This window comes from Ornithorhynchus anatinus, chromosome 3 (assembly GCF_004115215.2).
Source record: "Ornithorhynchus anatinus isolate Pmale09 chromosome 3, mOrnAna1.pri.v4, whole genome shotgun sequence".
NCBI classification, from domain to species: Eukaryota; Metazoa; Chordata; class Mammalia; order Monotremata; family Ornithorhynchidae; genus Ornithorhynchus; species Ornithorhynchus anatinus.
In genome coordinates, this window is record NC_041730.1 from 40328903 (window position 1) to 40353884 (window position 24982).

Consider the following 24982-nt stretch of genomic DNA (forward strand, 5'->3'; position numbering starts at 1 on the left):
GGACTCCGTCTATCACAGTCGGGCGGTGACACTAGGGCAGCTGGGCGGGCCCAGCCTGCCCCCTCCACCCCCGCCCTCCATGGCTCACAGTGGTGAGCCTTCTATTTATTGCTATTGTCCTTGTCGTTCCGTCTCCCCCGATTAGACTGTAAGCCCGTCAAAGGGCAGGGACTGTCTCTATCTGTTACCAACTTGTACATTCCAAGCGCTTAGTACAGTGCTCTGCACATGGTAAGTGCTCAGTAAATACTATTGAATGAATGAATGAATGGTGGTCAGTCAGGTCCGGGCACCCAGAAGGTTTGGCTGGGCCCAGGTGGGCTGGGGGATCTGGGCAGGGCTTTGATGGGGGTTAGAGAGGGGCAGGAGTGGGGAGGGGGTAAAGGCAGAGATTCTTTGGCCTCAGACTTGAATTAAAACAAATATTAATAATCAATAATTGTGGTATTTGTTAAGCGCTTACTACGACTCAGGCACTGTACTGAGCACTGGGGTAGATACAAGCAAATCAGGTTGGACACAGTCCCTGTCCCGCTTAGGGCTCACACTTTTAATCCCCATTTTACAGATGAGGTACCTGAGGCACAGAGAAGCAAAGTGACTTACCAAAGGCCACAGAGCAGGCAAGTGGTGGTGCCGGGATTAACCCATTACCTTCTGACTCCCAGGCCTGTGCAGAGCAATAATTAACAAATTAATGGATATCATCATCATCATCATCCTAACTTGTAAGCGCAGCAATAATAGAGCAGTAGGAAGAGGAGTGAAATAGCAGCAGTAGCTGCAGTACTAGTTTTAGTAGTAGTAGTTCAGTGCCTCAGTGCTTAGTACAGTGCCTAGCACATAGTAAATGCTTAACAAATACCATTATTATTAGTAGTAGTAGCAGCAGTTACAATAGTTGAAGTAACAGAAGTAGTAGTGGTAGCAGTAGTAGAAGTAGCTGGGCTCTGCCATTTGTCAGCTGTGTGACTGTGGGCAAGTCACTTCACTTCTCTGTGCTTCAGTTACCTCATCTGTAAAATAGGGATTAACTGTGAGCCTCACGTGCGACAACCTGATTACCCTGAATCTACCCCAGCGCTTAGAACAGTGCTCTGCACATAGTAAGCACTTAACGAATACCAACATTATTATTATTAACTATTGTTACTGCTGTTATTACTACTGTTATTGCTATTAATAATTACGGTATTTGTTAAGCGCTTATTATGTGCCAAGCACTGTTCAAAGCACTGGAGTAGATACCAGCTAATCAGGTTGTCCCACATGGGGCTCAGAGTCTCATTCCCCATTTTACAGATGAGGTAACTGAGGGACAGAGTAGTTAAGTGGCTTGCCCAAGGTCACACGGCAGACAAGTGGCAGAGCCGGGATTAGAACCCATGTCCTCTGACTCCCACGCCCAGGCTCTTTCCACAATGTTACGCTGCTTTCCTGTAACAGTAGTAGAAGGAGCTGCAATAGTAGAAGCAGAGAAGCAGCGTGGCTCAGTGGAAAGAGGCCGGGCTTGGGAGTCAGAGGTCATGGGTTCTAATCCCGGCTCCGCTGCTTGTCAGCTGGGTGACTCAGGGCAAGTCACTTCACTTCTCTGTGCCTCATTTCCCTCATCTGTAAAATGGGGATTAAAGCTGTGAGCCCCACGTTGGACAATCTGATCACCTTGTATCTCCCCCGCGCTTAGAACAGTGCTTTGCACATAGTAAGCGCTTAACAAATACCATCATTATTAATAGCAATGACAGTAGTAATAACAGCAGTAACAATAGTTAATAATAATAATAATAATGTTGGTATTTAAGTGCTTACTATGTGCCAGGCACTGCACTGAGTGCTGGGGTGCATAGAAGCAAATCGAGTTGGACACAGTCTCTGTCCCATGTGGGGCTCAGAGTCTCAATCCCCATTTTACAGATGAGGTCACTGAGGCCCAGAGAAGTGAAGCGACTTGCCCAAGGTCACACAGCAGATAAGTGTCGAAGCCGGGATAGTAATGGCAGTAGCAGTAGCAGTAGGAGACAACAGCTGCAGTAATACAGAAGCAGTGCAATAAGAAGCAGCATGACCTAGTGATTAGAGCCCGGCCTTGGGAGTCAGAGGTCATGGGTTCTAATCCTGGCTCCGCCACTTGTCTACTGTATGCCTTCGGGTGTGTCACTTAATTTCTCTGGGTCTCAGTTCCCTCATCTGTAAAATGGGGATTAAGACTGTGAGCCCCACGTGGGACAACCTGATCACCTCTCCTTCCCCATCCCCCCATGCTTAGAACAGTGCTTTGCAAATAGTAAGTGCTTAACAAATACCATCATTATTATTATTATTATTATTAATAGCAATTAGTATTAACAGTAATAGTAGTAAGAGTAGAAGCAGCGTGGGTTAGTGGAAAGACCACAGGCTTTGGAGGCAGAGGTCATGGGTTCTAATCACGGCTCCGCCATTTATCAGGTGTGTGATTTTGGGCAGGTCACTTAACTTCTCTGTGCCTCAGTTCCCTCGTCTGTAAAATGAGGATTGAGACCATGAGCCCCATGTGGTACAGGGACTGTGTCCAACTTGATTTGCTTGTATCCACCCCAGCGCTCAGTACAGTGCCTGGCACACAGTAAGCGCTTAACAAATACCATTATTATTATTGTGATAGTAACAGCAATAGCGGTAGTAGAAGTAGTTGTAATATGATGATGATGATGAGATCATTTCTGTTAAGGACTTATTATGTGCCAAGAACTGTACTAAGTACAGATAATCAGGTTGGACACAGCCCCTGTCTGGTTGTGTGACTCCTGGTCTAAATTTGAGGGAGTAGAATTTAATCTCCATTTTACAGATTCATTCAATCGTATTTACTGAGCACTTACTGTGTGCAGAACACTATACTAAGCACTTGGAAAGTACAACTCAGCAACAATGAGGAATCTGAGGCACAGAGAAGTTGCCACTCACCCAAGGTCACCCAGGCATAGCTCTCGTCACTTTGCCCCGGGCTGTGCAGATGTCCCCGAGGCTCCAAAGACACATCATATGATGATAATAATTACAGTCATCACTGGTGTTATTATGATCGGTAGTGGGACTTGGTGATTCTTGTCATTCAATCATTTGGGAGTATTTATTGAGCACCAACTGTGTGCAGAGCACTGTACTGAGGCCTTGGAGAGGACAGTACAACAGTAGAATACATCGTCTACCCAACACAAGTCCTTTTCTAGTAGGAGAGAAGATGCAAATGGAAGGGGTGGAGGGCATTGTTCAGTTGGGTTCCTCTGGCCCAGCCCCAACCTGTTTGAGGTCTGTTGGGTGGACGAGCCCCTCACGTTGAGAAGGAACATGGCCTAGTGGATAGAGCAGGAGCCTGGGAGTCAGAAGGTCATGGGTTCTAATCCCGGCTCTGCCAACGTCTGCTATGTGACCCTGGACAGGTCACTTCACTTCTGTACACCTCATTGACCTCATCTGTAAAATGGGGATTGAGACTGTGAGCCCCACGTGGGATAAGGACTGTGTTCAACCCAATTGGCTCGTATCCACGCCAGTGCTTAGTAACGTGCCTGGTACATAGTGAGCTCTTAAGAAATGCCATTATTTTTTAATTTTTGATTTTTTTGTTCCCCGCAGGGCCGGTGGTTTGGCCAGTCTGCCTTCCAGAACCGGGAGAGACGTTCGCTCCGGGAACATTGTGCACGACCACTGGGTGGGGCCGCCTGTCAGAGAGTAAGCCCCGCCCACAACACACACACAAACACACACACACAAACACACACACACACACACATCATCATCATCATCATCATCGTGGTCTTTGTTAAGTGCTTACTCTGTGCCAGTTGCCATAGTAAGTGCCTGGGTAGATACAAAGTAATTGGGTTGGACACACTCTCTATCCCACATGGGGCTCACAGTCTTCATTCCCATTTTATAGATGAGGCAACTGAGAAGTGACTTGCCCAGAGTCACATAGAGGACAAGTGGCAGAGCCAGGATTAGAACCCAGGTCCTTCTGAGAAGCACCATGATGCAGTGGATTGAGCACGGGCCTGGGAGTCTGAAAGTCATGGGTTCTAATCCCAGCTCTGCCACTTGTCTGCTGGATGATCTTGGGCAAATCACTTCATCTCTCTGGGCCTCAGTTACCTCTTCTGTATAGTGGGGATTGAGACTGTGAGCTCCACATGGGACAGGGACGATGTCCAACCTGATTTGTTTGTATTCACCCCAGCGCTTAGTACAGTGCCTGGCACATGGCAAGCGCTTAGCAAATACCGTTATTATTACTATTATTATTATTACTATTACCATTCTGACTCCCAGGCCCATGCCACTAGGCCAGGGCCTATGCGCACACAGGCACGCAAACGCATGTATGCACACACACACACACACTCTCACCACCCTCAGCACTCTCAGTCTCTAACCTCTTCAACACTGGGGGGGAGGCTGGCAAAGGGCGGTGACAGGAGACATCCCTCCGCACTGATGGTCGAACCATCACCGTTGCCAACCTTCCACGGGTACTGCGGGGGTGGCGATGGGGAGAGGAGGAGGAGGAAGAGGCAGGATGGAGCTTCCAATTGTTAAGATGCACTTTGAGGCTCTTTCCAGCCTCACATGGGACTTGTCCAATCGCGTCAGAGACCCCGGGTGAGCGGGGCTGGGTGTCCAGCATGGACAGGGGTAAAGAAACACCTCAGACCTCCAGGGACCGCAGGGGGCACCGACAGTGCCATCCATCACCCATGGAGATCTGGCACTGATTGTCCTTCAGTTAATCGACCAATGGATTATTCCGTCATTGGCCTTAGTTGAGCGCTTACTACGTACTAAGTGGCTGGGGAGAAGACAATGCGATGGAGTCGGTAAACACAATCCCTGACCTCAAGGAGATGACAGTCAGCGGTTTGCAACTGAATCTACAGTTCCCGGGAGACCAAACATGCCCAGTGCCCAAGCACATGGCTACTAGTCTTTTTTATGTTATTTGCTACGTGCTTACTAACATGCCGGGCACTGTGCACTAAGCCCGGGGATAGATACAAGCTAATCAGGTTGAACACATCTTTGTCCCAGATGAAGCTTACAGTCTTCACCCCCATTTGACAGATGAGGAGACTGAGGCACAGGGGAGTTGAGTGACTTGTCTAAGGTCCCACAGCAGACAAGTGGTGGAGCCGGAATTAAAACCCAGGTCCCTCTGACTCCCAGGCCTGTGCTCTATCCATTAAGCTATGCTGCTTCACTGTAATAGGCACTGGGGTAGATCCAAGCTAATCAGATTGGTTAGAGTCCCTGTCTCGCATGAGGCACACGGTCTTCACCCTCGTTTGACAGACGAGGTAAGTGAGGCCCAGAGAAGTTCAGTGACTTGCCCAAGGTCACATGCCAGGCACAGGGTGGAGCTGGGTTTAGAACCCAGGTCCTTCTGACCCCTAGGCCTGTGCTGTCTCCACCAGGCCACGCTGCTTCTAAAGCTGCTTCCCTTTGGGTTCCAAAGCTTCCCTTTGGGGACTCGGGAGGCTGCCTGTTGTGCAAGAGCAGATCAGGTGCTTGGACCCTGGCCGGGGTCACATAATGGGGAATGGGGTGCGCTTGCCCCTGGAGGAATAATTTGAGGAAGAGCTCGAGCCTGAGGGGCTCCCCTGGGCTGTTCCCAGACACGAGCAAGGTGCTTTCCTGGATTCATCAAAGCATCAGTTCCGGTAATGGAACCCAAGTGCTTAGTACAGTGCTTTGCACAGAGTAAGCACTCAATAAATACAATTGACTGGCTGACTGACTGACCCCTGCCCTCTAAGCGCCCTGAGAGGGTATAAGCCAGTTGAGGCCTAGCCCGAGGACCACCAGTCTGGGGGTTTTACTGTGCCCTGAGCCGTGAGCGACTGCGCTCATCCCTGTCATCTTTGGGGAGCAGAGCTTCCCCCGCCAAGCCCACCCTGTGCTCCGGAAACGTGTGGCCCGATCCCCCACCCCCAGTCTGCTGGACTCCGGCCCTGAGAGGGCAGAAGCCAATTGAGGCCCAGCCCGAGGACCACCAGCGTGGGGGGCATTGTTGGGTGGCAGCAGGCCCCCTAGACTGTCCATTGTGGGCAGGGAACATGTCTATTGTTCTATCGTAATCTCCCAAGCGCTCAGCACAGTGATCCGTACAGAGCGAGCTCTCAGAAAAGCGATTGAATGAATGGATGAATGAATGAAAAGGGCCTGCGGGGTCCACGTCGGCTCCAGGACCATCGGCCGGGCCCCGCGGGCTGGTTGTGTTTGCAGACGGAGTCCTCCCTCACCGGCTGCACCAGGTCAACCTGCCCATTCTGCACCAGCGAGACTGCGGGGCAGCCCTGCTGACGCTCAAGAAGCCCGTGAGCAGAGACACCGTGCTCTGCGCCGGCTTCCCCGATGGAGGGAAGGACGCCTGCCAGGTCCTCTGGGGGCCGTGGATCAGGGGGGCCGGGGGGCTGGGAAGAAGAGCTCGGCGTGATCTCGGGTTTACCTTCCTCCCAGAAGCCCCTCGGGGTCTGGGTTGAGGCCGAGGGGACCGCGAACTTCGGACATCCTGCGTCCCCGTGTCTGTGGATGTGTTGTACTGTGTTCTTCCGGGCGCTTAATACAGTGTTCTGCACATAGTCAGTGCTCAATAAATACCATCGATTGATCTCAGCAGGTCCATCTTGGAGAAGGGCAGCTAGGAGATCGGACAGGGCCCTAGATTTCCTGTGGCCCCCGATTTTGTCATATGAAATTCCTCTATTCATCATAGGGATCACCTGCTGACAGGGAGGACTGAGAGGGAGCGGGGAGTGGGTGACAGCGTTCTGACTGGGGGGAGCCGGTCGGGAAGGGTTGGGGAGACCCAAGCCAGCTTCTAAGAGCATCAGATAGGCCCCATTTGTGGGTCAGTCAGTCATTGGTATTTATTGAACACTTACTGTGAGCAGAGCACTGTACTAAGCGCTTGGGAGAGTATGATACAACAACACGACATATTCCCTGCCTACAACGAGCTTACAGTCTAGAGCAGCTCGTCTCTGTAGGGTCTTTGCAGCCCTGCTTGGAGAAGCTTAGTCTTGTGGGAGATTTGGCGAGGGCAGGCCCGAGAGTCTGGCTTCGGAGCATCCGGGTATCGGGAGGAATCCAGCCATTCGACGGCTCTCAGGGGTGAGATCGGGAGGCCCGCCACAGACGGAGCGCTGAAAGAAAGTTTTCTCTCCTCAAGGGGGACTCGGGAGGCTCCCTGCTGTGCAAGAGCAGACCAGGCGCCTGGACCCTGGCCGGGGTCACGTCGTGGGGAATGGGGTGCGCTCGCCCCTGGAGGAATAATTTGAGGAAGAGCTCGAGCCTGAGGGGCTCCCCTGGGCTGTTCACGGACACGAGCAAGGTGCTTTCCTGGATTCATCAAAGCATCAGTTCCGGTAATGGAACCCAAGCGCTTAGTACAGTGCTTTGCACAGAGTAAGCGCTCAATAAATACAATGGACTGGCTGACTGACTGACCCCTGCCCTCTAGGAGCAGCCAGGCCTGAGCTCTGGTGTGGCAGGCCTGCGCTCCCCACCCAACTGTAGGGTAAGAGTAGTGGGTTCAATAGTTGTAGCCGTAACGTTCTGCTCCTCCTCCCTTCCCCATCGCCCCGACTCCCTCCCTCTGCTCCCCTGCCTCAAAGCACTTGTGTATATATGTACATATTTATTATTCTATTCATTTTAATAATGTTTATGCATATATCTCTAATTCTATTTATTTATATTGATGCTATTGATGCCTGTTTACTTGTTTTATTGTCTGTCTCCCCCCTTCTAGACTATGAGCCCATTGTTGGGTAGGGATTGTCTCTATTTGTTGCCGAATTGTACTTTCCAAGCGCTTAGTACAGTGCTGTCCACACAGTAAGCGCTCAATAAATACGATAGAATGAATGAATGAAAGTCATAGTAATAATAATAATGAAAATAATTGTGATATTAAGTAGTAGTAACAGTAGTAGCAGTAGCAGCAGGAATAGCAATGGAAGTAGTCAGAGTAATAATAATAGTACTTGTGGTATTTAAGTGCTTACTATGTCCCAGGCACTGTAATAATAATAATTGTGGTATTTGCTAAGCATTTACTATATGCCAGGCACTGCAGTATGCCCTGGAGGGATGCAAACCAAACAGGTTGGACACTGTCCCTGTCCCTCCTGAAGCTCACAGTCTTAATCCTCATTTTCCAGATGAGGGAACTGAAGCACAGAGAAATGAAGTGACTTGCCTAAGGTCACACAACAGACAAGAGACAAAGCCAAAATTAGAACCCATGACCTTCTGACTCCCAGGCCTGTGCTCTATCCACTACTCAATGTTGTAGTAAGCGCAGGGGTGGATACAAGAAAATCGGGCTAGTCACATCCTTGTCCCACGTGGGGCTCACAGTCTCAATCCCCATGTTCCAGATGAGGGAACTGAGGCCCAGAGAAGCAGAGTGACTTGCCCAAGGCCACACAGCTGTCAAGTGGTGGAGCCGGGATGAGAGCGCAGGTCCTTCTGACTCCCAGGCCCGTGCTCTCGCCGCTACGTCAAGTAACGCTAGTAACAGTAGTTGCAGTAATAGCAGCAGAAGTCGTAATCACAGTAGTAATAGTACTTGCAGTAGTATGGTAGTTGATGATGATGGTATTTGTTAAGTGCTTACTATGTGCCAAGCACTGTTCTAAGCGCTGAAGTAGATACAAGGTAATCAGGTTGTCCCATGTGGGGCTCACAGTCGCAATCCCCATTTTACAGGTGAGGAAACAGAGGCCCAGAGAAGTGAAATGACTCACCCAAGGTCACACAGCAAACGAGTGGCGGAGCCGGGATTAGAATCCACGTCCTCTGACTCCCAAGTCCTTGCTCTTGCCGTTAGGCCATGCTGCGTCCAGTTGTAGTAGTTGCAGTACTAATAGAGAAGCAGCGTGGCTCAGTGGAAAGAGCGTGGGCTGGGGAGTCAGAGATCATGGGTTCAAATCCCAGCTCCGCCGCTTGTCAGCTGTGTGACTTTGGGCAAGTCACTTAACTTCTCTGGGCCTCAGTGACCTCATCTGTAAAATGGGGATTAAGACTGTGAGCCCCACATGGGATAACCTGATCACCTTGTATCCTCCCCAGGGCTTAGATCAGTGCTTTGCACATATTAAGTGCTTAACAAATACCAACATTAATAGAAGTAATAGTAGTAATGGTATTCTCTAAACTGTGAGCTCCTTTCTTAAAAATGGTGTTTGTTAAGCGGTTATTATGTGAGAGGCACTATAAGGGAACTCCCTCCTCAGAGCCTCTGGCTCCCTGCCTCCCTAATCCCTTGTCCCCTACTTTATTATGAAAATTGATGCTATCAGGGGTGATCTCCCTATAATCTACCTTGCCCCTCCTCAGTCCTTTCCTGCTTCTACCCTGCCGTCAACTCTCCCATTTTTCCCTGCAGTATCTCTAGAGGCGATCTCCTGCCCCCTCTCAAAATTCACCCCATTCTGACCAAAACCAGACCCCATTCCTTCACAATTTATCAAAAGAGATGGCCCCTCCTTTCTTCCCTCCCTGACAGCCATCTTCAACTGCTCACTCTCCAATGACTTCTTCCCCACTGCTTTCCAACATGCCCTTGTCGTCCCTATCCCCCCAAAATCCTCCCTTGATCCCACGACTCCCTCCAGTTCCATTTCCTTCCTACCATTCCTTTCCAAACTCCTGGAGTGAGCTGTCTACACCGGCTGTCTCAAATTCCTCTCCTCCAATTCTCTTCGTGACCTCCTCCAGCCTGGCTTCCAGGCCCTTTCACTCCCCACAGAAACAAACGGCCCTCTCAGAGGTCACCAAAGATCTCCTTCTTGCCAAATCCAGGGGCCTCTACTCCTTCCTGATCCTCCTCGACCTCTCAGCTGCCTTTGACACTGTGGACCACTTTCTCCTGGAAACATTATCGAATCTTGGCTTAACTGACACTGTCCTCTCCTGGTTCTCCTCTTATCTCTGGCAGCTCATTCTCAGTCTCCTTCACGGGCTCCTCCTCTGCCTCCAACCCCCTAACTTTGGGGGTCCCTCAAGGTTCAGTTCTGGATCCCCTTCTATTCTCCATCTACACCCACTTCCTCGGAGAACTCATTCTCTCCCTTGGCTTCAACTACCACTTTAATGCAGATGATACCCAAATCTACATCTCCAGCCCTGATCTTTCTCCCTCTCTGCAGTCTTTCATTTCCTCCTACCTCCAAGACATCTCTGCTTAGATGTCCTCCCATCACCTCAAGCTTAACATGCCCAAATGGAACTCCTTATCTTCCCACCCAAACCGTCCTCCCCCGACTTTCCCATCACTGCAGATGGCACCACCATCCTTCCCATCTCACAAGCCCATAACCTTGGTGCTATCCTTGACTCCTCTCTCTATTTCAACCCACATATTGAATCCATCACTAAATCCTGGTGGTCCCACCTTCACAACATCGCTAAATTCTGCCCTATCCTCTCCATCCAAACTGCCTCCATGTTAATGCAATCACTCATCCTATCCATCAGCCTCCTTGCTGACCTCCCAGCCTCCTGTCTCTCCCCGCTTAAGTCCATTCTTCCTCTGCTGCCCGGATCTTTTTTCCACAGAAATGCTTAGGACATGTTTCCCCATTCCTCAAGAAACTCCAGTGGTTGCCCATCCATCTCTGTATCAAACAAAAACTCCTCATTATTGGATTTAAAGCACTCCATCACTTTACCCCCTCCCACCTCACCTCACTACTCTCCTACTACAACCCAGCCTGCACACTGCGCTCCTCTAATGCTAACTTTCTCACTGTGCCTCGATCTCATCTACCTCTCTGCCGACCCCTCACCCACAGGGGTCTCTGGCTTGGAAGGCCCCCCAGCCTCCAACAGACAATTATTCTCCCCCCCTTCAAAACCTTATTGAAGGCACATCTTCTCCAAAAGGCCTTCTGTTCCTCTCCCACTCCTTTATGCATCGCCCTGACTTGCTCCCTTTGTTCATCCCCACTCCCAGCCCCCCAGCACTTATGTACCTATCTGTAATTTATTTATATTGATGACTGTCCACCCATCAAGACTGTAAGCATGTTGTGGGCAGGGAATGTGTCTCTTTATTGTTGTATTGTCCTCTCCCAAGCCTCAGTACAGTTCTCACAGCTTGTGTTCACAGAGGATTTGCTCAGTGTAATGCAAAGCGCCAGTTCACATGCTGATTTAATGCCAGCGTGATATTGATTGGTTTATTCCCGTCCTTTCATTGGAGTGAGTAGGGTTTATTAATCCTACTACCGTGCTCTGCACACAGTAAATGTTCAGTAAAAACGATTGAATGAATGAATGAATGAATAGTAAGGACTGGGGTAGATACAAGCTAATCAGGTTGGACCCAGTCCCTGTCCCACATGAGGCTCACAGTCTTAATCTCCATTTTACAGATGACGGAATTGAGGCCCAGAGAAGTGAAGTGACTTACTAAGGTCAACCAGCACAACTCAGGTCCTTCTGACTCCCAGGCCAGCGATCTTTCCATTAGGCCACACTGCTAAGGGTGAATCCAGTCCAATGAAAGGGATCAAAGAGAAGCAGCGTGGCCTAGTGGATAGAGAATGGTCCTGGGAGTCAGAAGGACCCGGGTTCTAATAGCACTCCTCCACTTGTCTTCTGTGTGACCTTGGGCAAGTCACTTAACTTCTCCGAACCTCAGTTCCTTCATCTGTAAAAGGGGGATTAAGACTGTGAGCCCCATTTAGGACAGGGACCATGTCCAACCTGATTACCTCATATCTACCCCAGTGCTCGGAACAGTGCTTGGCACATTGTAAGTGCTTAACAAATACCTTAAAAAAAGTCCACTGCTGTTATGGACATTGGAGGGAGAGAGATGAATCCCACCCAAGTCCTACCTTCCTGACTGTCCAACCTAGCTGTCCACCTACAAATGGGATGGAAGCTCATCGTGGGCAAGGAATGTGTCTACTCAGTTATATTGTTATATTGTACTCTCCTAAGCGCTTAGTAGAGTGCTCTGCACTTGGGAAACACTCAGTAAATATGATTGATTGAAAATGGACAATAAGTTTCAGGCCCCGTGTGCTTGGGATTGTATAGGCTCAAGCCCACACAGAGACCAGCCGAGGGTCAGGCCCCAGGGGTCGGGGCAGTGTCTGGTAGCTGGGGCAGGGCGAGGTGGCCAAACTACTGACCAACCCGCTTCTTCTTCCTTTTCCAGAACTGAGACCGAAGAGTGCATCGGGTGAGTGCTTTGAAAAATCTGCTTCCGTGACTCTCCTTTGGGCTACTGGGCCAGTGAGTGTCCAGTACAGGCAGGGGTGGGATTGGGGGCTTCGGGGCAACTCTCACCAGCAGTGAGGAAACAATTTCCTGTCCTGGGGAAGGATGCCATCACTATCCAACCCATTGTCCTGCCTGCTGGGAGTGTTTGAGCCTGTGTGCCCCCATTCTTCTGGTCTTGCTATCAATAAACTGTATTTACTGAGCACTTACTCTGTACAGAGCACTGTATTAACCACTTGGGAGAGTACGCTATATCAGAGTTAGTAGATACATTCCCTGACGACAACGAGCTTACAGTTCAGCCCCCGAGAAGCAGCATGGCCTAGTGGATAGAACATGGGCCTGGGAGTCAGAGGACCTGGATTCTAATCCCAGTTCTGCTCCATGTCTGCTCTGTGACCTTGGGAAAGTCACTTCACTTCTCTGGTCCTCAGTTACCTCATCTGTAAAATGGGGATTAAGAATGTAAGCCCCATGTGGGACAGGGAATATGTCCAATCTGATTACCTTGTATTTACCATAGGGCTTAGAACAGTGCTTGTCACATAGTAAGTGCTTAGCAAGTGGGAAGCAGCGTGGCTCAGTGGAAAGAGCCGGGGCTTGGGAGTCGGAGGTCACGAGTTTGAATCCCGGCTCTGCCACTTGTCAGCTGTGTGATTGTGGGCAAGTCACTTCACTTCTCTGGGCCTCAGTTACCTCATCTGTAAAATGGGGATGAAGACTGTGAGCCCCACGTGGGACAACCTGATTACCCTGTATCTACCCAGCGCTTAGAACAGTGCTCTGCACATAGTAAGCGCTTAAAAAAACCCCCAACATTATCAAGTACCATGATTATTATTATTACTGTTAATAATAATAACAATTTACTTGTACCTACCCAGTGCTTAGAACAGTGTTTGCCATCTAGTAAACGCTTAACAAGTACCATAAAACAAACTTACACACAAAGTGAGCAGGAGTCTGGCACTGGTCCCTATCTTGTCCCCTGACCCCAAAAATGAAGCGAGATTGCAGCTCTGGGCAGGGGGAATGGGGCAGCAGTGTTAGAGGGGCCACAGTGCTCAGCAACAGCAGGTAAATTGTGGGAACAGAGAAGGAGTAACAGAGATGGAGAGATTCAGGTCCCAGAACCATCAAAATGGCCACAGCTTCCGCTGGTACTGCCATCTGCCTCTTTCTCCTCCTGGGGCTTCCAACGCTACTAGAACTGAAGGTGGAGGGGTAGGGGCAGAAGTCAGGGTTTGGGGAGAGGCCCAGGGAGCAGCCTGCAGCAGTGACATCAGCCCTTAGTACAGTGCTTGGCACATAGTAAGCACTTAACAAATACCACGATTAGTATTATCAGAAACAATTGCAGTGACCGCAGTGGTGATGGGGATGGGGGACGGAGAGCGGGATGGAGAGGGCAGTGGCTTCTCCTAAAAGTCGAAGACTTCTGAATGTGTGTGTGTGTCGGTGAGATCCCTGTCTGCCCCCCTCAGCCCCTTCCCCATCTCTCTGTCTCCTTGTCTATCTCTGTCTCTATCTGGATTTGCTTTCCTGCCTTTCTCCTACCCCACCCTACCCATTTTTGGGCCACGTGCTCTGCCCCTCATGGAAGCTCCACCCCCATGGAAGCCCTACTCCCTGTCCCCCGTGGAACCCCTGAAGAGATGGTCCCTTTCCTGAAAGGACCTAGGGTGGGTTGGCTGTCGGAAAGGGTAAGTGCAGGCTTCTGGAGGGCTGTAGCCAGGAGGGGCTGGGGGTGGCGGGGGTCCTCATGGAGGAGACGGAGGGAAAGACCAGCCCAGGTCCTTCTCTGCTTCCCTCTGGTCCGGGCAGCACCCTGCAGCGGGAGAGACGGCCTGCTCTCCGGACCCCAGGGGGACCTGCGTTTCCCAGAGCCGCCCCGACCCTCCTACCAGGACAACCAGTGAGTACATTGTGCAAACCTCCTCTCTCTGCCCACCACCCACTGCCTCTCTTCTGCCCGGTGGTCGGGGGCACCCAATATCCCCTGTCAGCCCCCCCCAGTGTGCGTCATTTCAGGTTGTGTGTCTGGACTGTGCGAGTCCCCTCCGGGAAGCACATCCTGCTCAGCTTTTCCCACATGGACACAGAGTTTGAGGAGTTCTGCCGCCATGATTCCCTGTCCGTGCTGGCACCAGGAGACAGATTTGTCGGTGAGTTGGCCCCTCCCTTCTGCTGCCTCGTACATAAGGGTCGATTTTTCCCTAAATGTGGGGAGGGACTCGGGCTGGACGTTCGAGGGAGGGGTGTCATTATGAGGGGCATGGCTCAAGTGAGGAGGGCTCCCTGGAAGCTCCAATGGCTGTCCAATCCTCTCAATCAACCAATCAATGAATGGTATTTATTGAGTACTTACAGTATACAGAGCACCGTCCTAAGCTCTTACCTTACTTGGTTATCTCCTTCTACAACCTGACCCACATACTTAGCTCCTCTAATGCCAACCTTCACAATGTACCTCGATCTCATTCATTCATTCAATAGTATTTATTGAGCACTTACTATGTGCAGAGCACTGTACTAAGTGCTTGGATCTCATCTATCTTGCTGCCAACCTCTCACCCATGTCCTACCTCTGGCCTGTAATGCCCTCCCTCCTATAATGTATGCTCATTGTGGGCAGGGAATGTCTCTGTTTATTGTTCTGTTGTACTCTCCCAAACACTTAGTAAAGTGCTCTGCACACAATACGCGCTCAGTAAATACAGCTGAGTGAATGAACTCAATTAATATTTGACAATTACTCTCCCCGCTTCAAAGTCTTATTGAAGGCACATCTCCTCCAAGAAGCCTTCCCCGATTAAGCCCTCCCTTCCTCTTCTCCCACTCCCTTCTGTGTCACCCTGACTTGTTCAATTTATTAATCCCCTCCTCAGCCCCACAGCACTTAATGTACATATCTGTAATTTATTTATTTATAGTAATGTCTCACCTCTCTTCTAGACTGTGAACTTACTGTGGGCAGGGAATGTGTCTGTTCTATTGTTCTATTGTACTCTCCCAACCACTTAGTACAGTGCTCTGTACATAGTAAGCACCCAGTATATTCACTTGACTGACTTAATAACTGACTGATCCCTGGGTTATGCGCACAGAAGCCCTCGCCTTCTATTTCAGGGAAATTCTGTGGCACAGTTCCCCCGCGGCCCATTCTGATCGGCTCCAGTTCTGTCAGGCTGAAGTTTGTCTCTGATTCCACGGATTCGGGAACTGGATTTTCTCTCACCTACAAAGCTGTGGAACCAAGCCATTTCCTCGGTAAATTCACGGGAGTGGAGCCTGGCCTTCCATTTCCCTGGGTCTCTGGGTGTCACCTCAGTGTCTGCGGGGGTCTGTTTATCTTTCTCACCTCACCTCCCATCGGGGCCTTCCGTTTCCTCAATTTGCTGGGTGTAACCATCCCTCTGCCTGTCCCTACTTCCCAGCGTGGCCCTGTCTGAGCTGGGCAAGTCAGCTGGGAACAGGAACAGTTGGGTGGAATAGAAACGCTGGACTTAATTTGTCCTCCAAGAAGGGAGCAAGAGAAAACGGAGTCTTCAGAGGTCAGCGGCGAGATAGATGAAATGGTGGGACAGTGAGAAGGTTGGCATTAGAGGAGCAAAGTGTGCGGGCTTGGTTGTGGTAAGAGAGTAGCGAGGTGAAATAGGAGTGAGTAAGGTGATTGAGTACTATAAAGCCAATGCTGAGGAGTATCTCTTTGAGCAAAAGGAAACAGGGCCAGATCAACTGTATCCTCATTCTGGGGTGGCCCAGGAGCGAACGGGAACAGATAGCATCATCATCATCAACAGCATTTACTGAGTGCCCACTCTATAGAGAACTCTGTATTAAGTGCTTGGAAGAGTAAAAGAAACAGCTTAGCCTAGAGGATGGAGCACAGGCCTGGGCTCTAATCCTGGCTCCCCCACTTGCCTGTTGTGTGACCTTGGGCAAGTTACTTCATTTCTCTGGGCCTCGGTTACCTCATCTGTATAATGGGGATTACGACAGAGAGCCCCATGTGGGACAGGGACTGCGTCCAACCCAATTTGCTTTATCTACCCCAGCACTTAGTACAGTGCTTAACATATACCACAGTTATGATTATTATTACAGGAGTTAGTAGACACATTCCCTGCTGTCAGGGAGTTTATTATCTAACAAGGGAGACAGACCCTTAACTACATTACAGACAAGGGAAATAACAGCATATGGCACAATCATCATCACCAATAACATTTACTGAGTACCTACTGCATGCAGAGCTCTGTACTAAGCACTTGGAAAAGTACAAAAGTTAGTAGAAACAATTCCTGCTCTCAGGGAGTTTATGATCTACCAGGGGAGACGGACACTTAAATACATTACAGACAGGGGAAATAATGACATATAAAATTTATGGACCTAAGTGTTACAGAGGGCTGAAGCATTTTGATAGCCCAGTGGGCTGAGGAGGTAATCAATTTATAGAAATAATAATAATATGAATAATCAATTTAGAGTAATAATAATACAAATAATAGTAATAGCAATTGTGGTATTTGTTAAGTGCTTACTCTGTGCCAGGCACTGGGATAGATACAAGCTAATGGGGTTGGACATAGTCCCTGTCCCACATAGAGTTCACAATCTTAATCTCCATTTTACAGATGAGGTAACTGAGGCACAGAGAAGTTAATTGACTTGCCCTAAGTCACACAGCAGACAAGTGGCAGAGCCAGAATTAGAACTCAAGTCCGTCTTACTCCCAGGCCCATGCTCTATCCTCTAAGCCATGCTGTTTCCAATCCAGTAGTGTTTATTTAATATCTACTGTGTGCAGAGCATTGTACTAAGCACTTGGGAGAGTGCATTAGAGTTAGTAGACATGATCCCTGCCCTCAGGGAACTTAGTAGTTGGAGAGGCAAACTCTAAAATAAATTGCTTACTAGATTTACTAGACGTGGACTTACTAGAGGGTGAAGATCTGCAGGAAAAGGCCACAGGGGCAGATATATGAGTCCCTGAATCTTAAGCGATGAAGAAGGGCTGAAAAGGCAATTGAAGGGGAAATAGCTTATGGAGATGAGAAATTAATCAGAGAAGACCTTCTGGAAGAGATGTTATCTCAGAAGCATTTTGAAGATGGGCAGAGCAGAGGTGTTCTCTCAGATTCGAAGTAGGAGGGACTTCCTGGAAGTGGAGGGGGGGTGAACGGGAGGACAGCGAGGAGAATAACGAAGGCACAGGCAGTAGGTCGGCCTGAGAAAAATGAAGATTGTGAGCTGGGGAGAGGTGGAGAAGAGAATTGATAAGTAGGAGGGAGAGAGACGATTAATTGCTTTGAAGATAGTGGTCAGGAGTTTCGGCTTGTTGCATAGAAGCATGTATAACCATTGGAGGTCTGTGGAGAAAGGGGAGATCTGTGCAAAATGATTCTTTAGAAGAAATGACCCAAGGAAGCAGCATCAGGGCTGGACTACAGAGGGGAGAAGCTGGAGGCAGGGAGGTCAGCAAAGGAATTTGAAAAGTGTCTGGACCAGCATGGTGGGAGTTCTGAGCAAGAGGAAGGAATGGATTCCAGAATCATCCTGGAAGAAAAGCCAACATGGCAACAAAGTGAATATGGGGGCTGAGAGAGAGGGAAGAGTCAAGGATAATGCCACAGTTGAGGGATTGAGAGATAGGAGACTACCACCCCCCCAACCCGGGGGATACCAAGTGGGTGCCTGTCACCCCATGCCCCACAAGAGGTCATTAATTAATTAATTAATTCAACTGTATTTATTGTGTACTTACTGTGTGCACAGCACTGTACTAAGCACTGGGGAGAGTACATTATAACAATAAGCACACACATTCCCTGCCCACAGTGAGCTTACATTCTAGACGGGGGAGACAGACCTTAAAGTAAATAAATATATATTAAATAAAGTAAGCAAATATAAAGTAAATAAATATATTTACTTATGTGCAGCTTTGTACATAAGTGCTGTGGGGCTGGAAGTGGGGATGAAGAAGGGGAGCAAGTCAGGGTGAAGCAGAAGAGAGTGGGAAAAGAAGAAAGGAGGTTTTAGTCAGGGAGGGCCTCTTGGGGGAGATGTACCTTCAATAAAGATTTGAAGTGGGGAGGAGTGATAATCTGTTGGATTTGAGGAGGAAGGGCTTTCCAGACCAGAGGCAGGATGTGGGCGAGGGTCAGCGGCAAGATAGACCAGATTGAGGTTCAGCGAGAAGGTTAGCATTAGAGGAGGGAAGTATGAGGGCTGGGTGGTAATAGGGGAGTAGTGAGGTGAGGTAGGAGGGGCCAAGGGGATTGAATGCTTTAAAGCTAATGATGAGGAGTTTTTGTTTGATGTGGAGGTGGACGGCCAAACCCCGGAGTTTCTTGAGGAGTGGGGAAACATATCCTGAACTCTTTTGTAGAAAAATGATCGGGGCAGCAGAGTGAAGTATGGGCTGGAGTGGGGAGAGACAGGAGGCTGGGAGGTCAGCAAGGAGGCTAATACAGTAATCCAGACAGGATAGGATGAGTGATTGTATTCATGTGGTAGTTGTTTGGATGGAGAGGAAAGGGTGGATTTTAGTGATGTTGTGAAGGTGAAGCTGAAAGGATTTAGTGTTGGATTGAATATGTGGGAGGAATTAGAGAGAGGAGTCAAGAATGATGCCAAGGTTATGGTCAAGGTCCTTCTTTGTCCCACTCTGAGCTCCAGATACATCCCCTGTAAGGCGACTGGGAGAGCTGGGTGTCGCTCAGCAAAGCCAAAGAGACGGATGGGCCCCGAGGAAACCAGGTCACCCCCTTCCCTCCTTCCCTCCTTCCCCCATCGGTTCCACCTCCAGCTGTGTTCTCTGAGCGGGATGGGGAGAAGAGCCCCTTGGCTCAGTGGTGGTTCTGGTCTGTCTCTCTGCGTTTCAGGTTCTGGATGTGGACCTCTCACCGTCCTTCTTGAGGAAGGAACCCTCCGAAGCGAGCGCTCGCCTGGGGCCTCGAAACGCTCGGCTGACTGCCGCTGGATTATCCACGCCCCGGAAGACCACGTCGTGAAGGTAGGCCTAGGTGGGTTGGGTCCCACTCTAACCTCTGACACGATCCAGCCCGCTGTCGGCCGGGGTGCGGGGAGGGGAGGGGAGTAGCTGGGGACCCGAGGGCCAGTGCAGCAACCTCAGAGGGGCATCTGAGTGATTGATTCCCTGGGCAGCGGCAGAGAGGGGCAGGAGTGGAGGAGAGCTGCCAACCTCTTCCACTCATCTTCCTCCTCTGTCTCTTCCTGATCCTTCTATACCTTCTCCTTCTTTTCCTGCTCTTCCTCTAAACATTCTCTTCCTTTTCTTCCTGCTCTTCCTCTATTCCTTCTCCTCCTTCTCTTCCTGCTTGCCTCTATACCTTCTCTTCCTTCGCTTCTTGCTTTTCCTCTGTACCTTCTCCTCCTGTACTTCTTCTCTTCCTGCTCTTCCTATACCTCCCTCTTTCTCTTGCTGTTTCTCCTATACTTTCTCCTTTTTCTGTTCCTGTTCCTGCTATACCTTCTCCTCCTTTTCTTCCTGCTCCTACTTTACCTTCTCCTCCTCTTTTTGCTCCTCCTATACCCTTCATTCATTCTTTCAATCATATTTATTGAGCGCTTACTGTGTGCAGAGCACTGTACTAAGCGATTGGGAAGTACAATTCAGCAACAGAGATGCTTCTCTTTCTTATCTTCCTGCTTCTCCTTTTCCTTCCCCTTCTCTTCCTGCTCCTCCTCCCCTTCCCTCTTCAGTAGTATTTATTGAGCGCTTACTATGTGCAGAGCACTGTACTAAGCGCTTGGGATGAACAAGTCGGCAACAGATAGAGACAGTCCCTGCCGTTTGACGGGCTTACAGTCTACCTTGTCCTTCTCATAACCATAATAATGATAATAATAATGGCATTTGTTAAGCACTTACAGTGTGCCCAGTACCATACCAAGCACCGGGGTAGATACAGGGTCGTCTGATCCCACATGGATCAGACTATGTACAATTCTTCCTCTTCCTTTTCTCTTCCTAGACTGTAAGCTCCATGTAGAACAGGGACTGTGTCTCAAGTGGTCCAGTGGAAAGAGCGCAGGCCTGGGAATCAAAGGAGCTGGGGTAGATACCAGTTAATCAGGTTAGATACAGTTCCTGTCCAATATGGGGTTCACAGTCTAAGTAGGAGACGTAGCAAGTACTGAATCCCCGTATTACAGTTGAGGAAACCGAGGTCCAGAGAGGTGCGGCGACTTCCCCGAGGTCGCCCGGGCAAGTGTTGGAGATGGAATTAGAACTCAAACCCGTGGTTTATTCACTAGGCCACGCTGCTTCATGAGAAACGAATTCCCAAGGATGGAATACATCCAGCCAGAATTTTGACAGCACTGAGTGTCCGGCATAGTTTCTCTCTGGAGCTGTAATTAGATGCTTTGGGAAATGTCACCTGTAAATTCCCGCTTCGGTGAACCCCATCGCCCCCTGGTGGTCGCTAAGTGTTAACGCGGCTTCCACAGGCACTAGAATTTTACCCGGAGCTGAATATCCTGATTTTTCAAATGGTATTTGTTAAACTCTCACTCTGTGCCAAACACTGTTCTTCAAGCGCTGGGGTAGGTACAAGTTAACTGTCGCTCATGGGGACCCCAGTCTAACTACGAGGAAGAATAATAGTAAATGAACACTTACTATGTGCCAGGCACTGTACTAGGCACTGGGGTAGATTCATTCAGTCAGTCGTATTTGTTGAGCGCCTACTGTGAGGGCAGAACTGTACAGAGCACTTGGAAAGTACAATTCGGCAACAAATAGAGACAATCCCTACCCAACAACGGGCTCACAGTCTAGTAGGGGGGAGACAGACAACAAAACAAAACAAGTAGACAGGCATCTACAAGCTAATCAGGTTGGACACAGTCACCGTCAAACATGAGGCTCAGTCTCAATCCCCATTTTACAGATGAGGTAATTAAGGCACAGAGAAGTGAAGTGACTTGCCCAAGATCACACAGCAGACAAGTGGCACAGATGGGATTAGATTACAGGTCCTTCTGATTCCCAGGCCTGTATTTTCTACACTAGGCCATGTGGTTCCATTTTAGAGTTGAGGAATATGAGCCACAGAGAAGTTAAGTTACTTGCCCAAGGTCACACAACAAGCAATTGGCAGAGTTGGGATTAGAACCCAGGTCCCCTGACTCCCAGTCCTGTGCTCTTTCTACTAGGCCACGCTGTTTTCCTGTTATTATCATGGTATTTGTTAAGCACTTACTGTGTGTCAAGCACTGTTCTAAGAGCTGAGGAAGATACAAGTTAATCTAGTCAGACACAGCTCCCGTCCCACAAGGGGCTGATTGATTTAACCTGTAGTCTTTTTCCTTAAAGACACTTGAGCCATGATTTAACCAACCAGATTTCTCTATGAGGATGATGTGAGGAAGGAAATATTCTCCCACACCCTGACTGCAGTTGGCAGATTCTGTGGGTCACATCCGCTAAGGCACAGAGAAGTTCACGGACTAGTCCAGGGTCACACAGCACGTTTGGCATAGAAGAAAGAGAAGGGCGGAAGTTTCCGTGCCAACGTGTTATTATTTTTGTGGTACTCAGGGCCATGGGAGAAATTGAGGGCAAAGACTCAGTAAACTACTAGTAAACTACTTCCATATTTTTCCCAAGAAAACTCTATGGGTACACTACCAGAACGATTGCAGATGGAGGAGATGCATTCTGGCAGAGATGTGTCCATGGCGTCACTCTGGGTCGGACTTGACTCGACAGCATAAGACAACAACGACCTTTAAGTGCTTACTACGCGTCAAGCACTGTGCTAAATGCTGGATTAGATATAAGATAATCAGGTTCCACATCGGGTTCACAGTCTAAGTAGGAGGAAAGACAGGTATTGAATTCCCATTTTGCTGAAAAGGGAACTGGGTACAAAGAAGTAACTTAAGTAACTTGCCCAAAGTCACACAGCAGATAAGTGGCAGAGCTGGAGATAGAACCCAGGTCCTCTGGTTCCCAGGCCTGCGATCTATCCATTAGGTCATGCTGCTTCTCTGCTCGAGGCCACTTGGAATGAGTCTCAGCTCAAGTGGCAAGGGAATTAACTAGTTCATCAGGGAGTCCCTGAGTGTGATGTGAAAATGTTTTCAGCTTGAATTTCAGAGCTTGGAGGTAGAAGAAAGTGAAAGCTGCTCCCTGGGCTCTCTGGCAGTGTATGACGATACAGTGGGAGAAGAGGAAATAGGTGGGTGATCTTTTTCCTGGGACATTTCTCAAATTAGGGATTTTGGGGTGGCAGGGAAGACGAGACCTGAGTTGGAGGCATCCATCTGTGAAAGGAATGTGAATTTTTTTTCCCCCGGGTGGAAGAACCTAACAAATTTTCTGACAAAACAAATGCTGAGTCTATGATAGGATTAAATGTGTACGTACATAAATATACACATCTGTATATTATACATAGATAATATATAACCTCCTTACATGTCTACTTCTGATTTTGGAGGAGGAAAAAAAATGTTTTTATTTGTACCACCTACCTTAAGTGAAAGCAGTGATTGCTGTATTTGCTTGAGTAGCATGAGAAGGGAGGAGAGGTAACCCTAATTTATTGAATGGCTATTGTACGCAACATTCAATAGAAATAAGTACCCTCTTATTCAATTCCTTCTCCCCTCCTCTCATCTTCCTTTTCTTCTCCTTTTTCTCCTGCTCCCCTTAATTCTCTGTTTAATTCTTCCCCTGTTTGGGGGTTGCAAGGACTATGCAAAAGCTGGGGGCCGTTATGTGACTAAATATGGTGTGTGTGAGTTAATTAGGAGATCTGTCAATCCTAGTCGAAGAAAACACCTCTGATGGTGAATTCACCAATTTGGCATTAATTTTAGTCCCACCAAGAACTTTTTCCCAAAGAGATCGGTAGACCCATTTTAACACCGGCATTAGGGGAAAAAAAATCACTGTTTTTCTCCCTTTTCTCTCTTTATATAATAATAATAATAATGGTATTTGTTAAGTACTTATTACGTGCCAGGCTCTGTTCTAAACCCTGGGGTAGATTCAAGATGATAGGATCGCACAGAGTTCCTGTCCCACATAGGGCTCGTAGTTTTAATCTCTCTCATTCTCACCCACGTATTCAGTCTGGCTCCAAATCCCGTTGGTTCTACCGCCACAACATAGCTAAAATCTGCCCTTTCCTCTCCATCCAAACTGCTACCATGTTGATCCAAGCACTTAATCTAACACGCCGTGACTACTGCTTCTGCCTCCTCGCTGCTTCCCTGCCTCCTGTCTTTCCCCACTCCAATCCATACTGCACTCCGCTGAACGGATCATTTATCAACAAAAACGTTCAGTCCACATCTCCCCACTCCTCAAGAACCTCCACTGGCTGCCCATCTATCTCCGAATCAAACAGAAACTCTGCACCTACAGCTTTAAAGCAGTCGATCAGCTCTCCCCATCCTGCCTTATCTCGCTAATCTCCTATTACAACCCAGCCCGTAGACTCGGCTCCTCTAGTGCCAGCTTACTCACCGTTCCCAGATCTCATCTGTCTCATCCCTACCCCATCCCAAGTCCTCCTTGCTAGCTTAGAATTCCCTCTCCCTTCATCTATGCCAGGCCATCCCTCTTTCTACCTTTAAAATATTATTAAAGTCACATCTCCTCCAAGAGACGTTTCCCAATTAAGCCCTCTTCCCTGACTCACTCTCCCATCTGCTTCATTTGTGTACTTGGAACTGTAACCTTTTGACATTTCCTATTCTTCCCCCAACCCCACAGCTCTTATGTAAATATCTTTAAATGATATATTATAAATTATTTATTCATATTAATGTCTGCCCCCACTTCTAGACAGGGAAGAGAACATGTCTGCTACTTCTTTTGTACTCTCCCAAGAGTTGTCATATAGTAAGCACCTAATAAATACCATTGACGGATTAATCCCCATTTTTCAGAAGAGGAAACAGAGCCAGAAAAGTGAAGTGACTTGCCCCAGGTCACCTGCAGACAAGCGGCGAAGCTGGGGTTAGAACCCAGGTCGTCTAGACTGTAACGATGTTGTGAGTAGGAAAGGCACCTGTTTGTTGTTTTATCGTACTCTCCTAAGCACTTAGTACAGTGCTCTGCACACAGTCAGTGCTCAATAAATACAATTGACTGACTGACTCTGACTCCCAGGCCTGGGCTCTTTCCACTTCTCCATGCTCCTTCTCTAAACTGCTGCTGTACCGGCCTGGTTCCCTGGTGATTTCCGGTTCCTTCCTTGTTTTGGGATGCGACTAGCTAGGTTGTGTGGTTTCGTCGTACCGGCGCCCGTGATCAGCTCTTCCAGCGTGATGTTGGTCATCCTCACGTACGGTGGGAATCAGGGCTTCGGCCGCTTCCGGGCCACAGTCTCTTTCATCCGCAACACCTGGAAAGGTTTGTACTCTTCTGCTTCTTTTTTTTTATGGTGTTTGTTCAGTGCTTACTATGTGCCAGGTACTAAGTGCTGGGGTAGGTACAAGATCATCAATTTGGATGCAGTCCACGTCCCACGTGGGGTTCACAGTCTTAACCCCCATTTTCCGGATGAGGTAACTGAGGACGAGAGAAGTGACTTGCCGCGGGGGCACACGACAGACGTGTAGACAGCCAGGATTAGAACCCAGGTCCTTTGACTCCCGGGTCTGTGCTCTATCCTCTAGGCCATGCTGCTTCCCAAAGGAAAGTAGGTCC

General features: G+C 48.8%; 1 protein-coding gene across 1 annotated transcript in view; it reads left to right on the top strand.

Moving 5' to 3' along the window:
- Positions 1–24982, top strand: part of OVCH2 (ovochymase 2) — a 70395-nt gene that overhangs the window by 20126 nt on the left and 25287 nt on the right. The window contains exons 6-14 of the mRNA XM_039911316.1: positions 3619–3714; positions 6262–6413; positions 7208–7403; positions 14104–14194; positions 14311–14444; positions 15409–15549; positions 19173–19303; positions 22406–22499; positions 24548–24685. Of these exons, the coding sequence (XP_039767250.1) occupies positions 3619–3714; positions 6262–6413; positions 7208–7403; positions 14104–14194; positions 14311–14444; positions 15409–15549; positions 19173–19303; positions 22406–22499; positions 24548–24685 (1173 nt within the window). The remainder of the gene's footprint in view (positions 1–3618; positions 3715–6261; positions 6414–7207; positions 7404–14103; positions 14195–14310; positions 14445–15408; positions 15550–19172; positions 19304–22405; positions 22500–24547; positions 24686–24982) is intronic.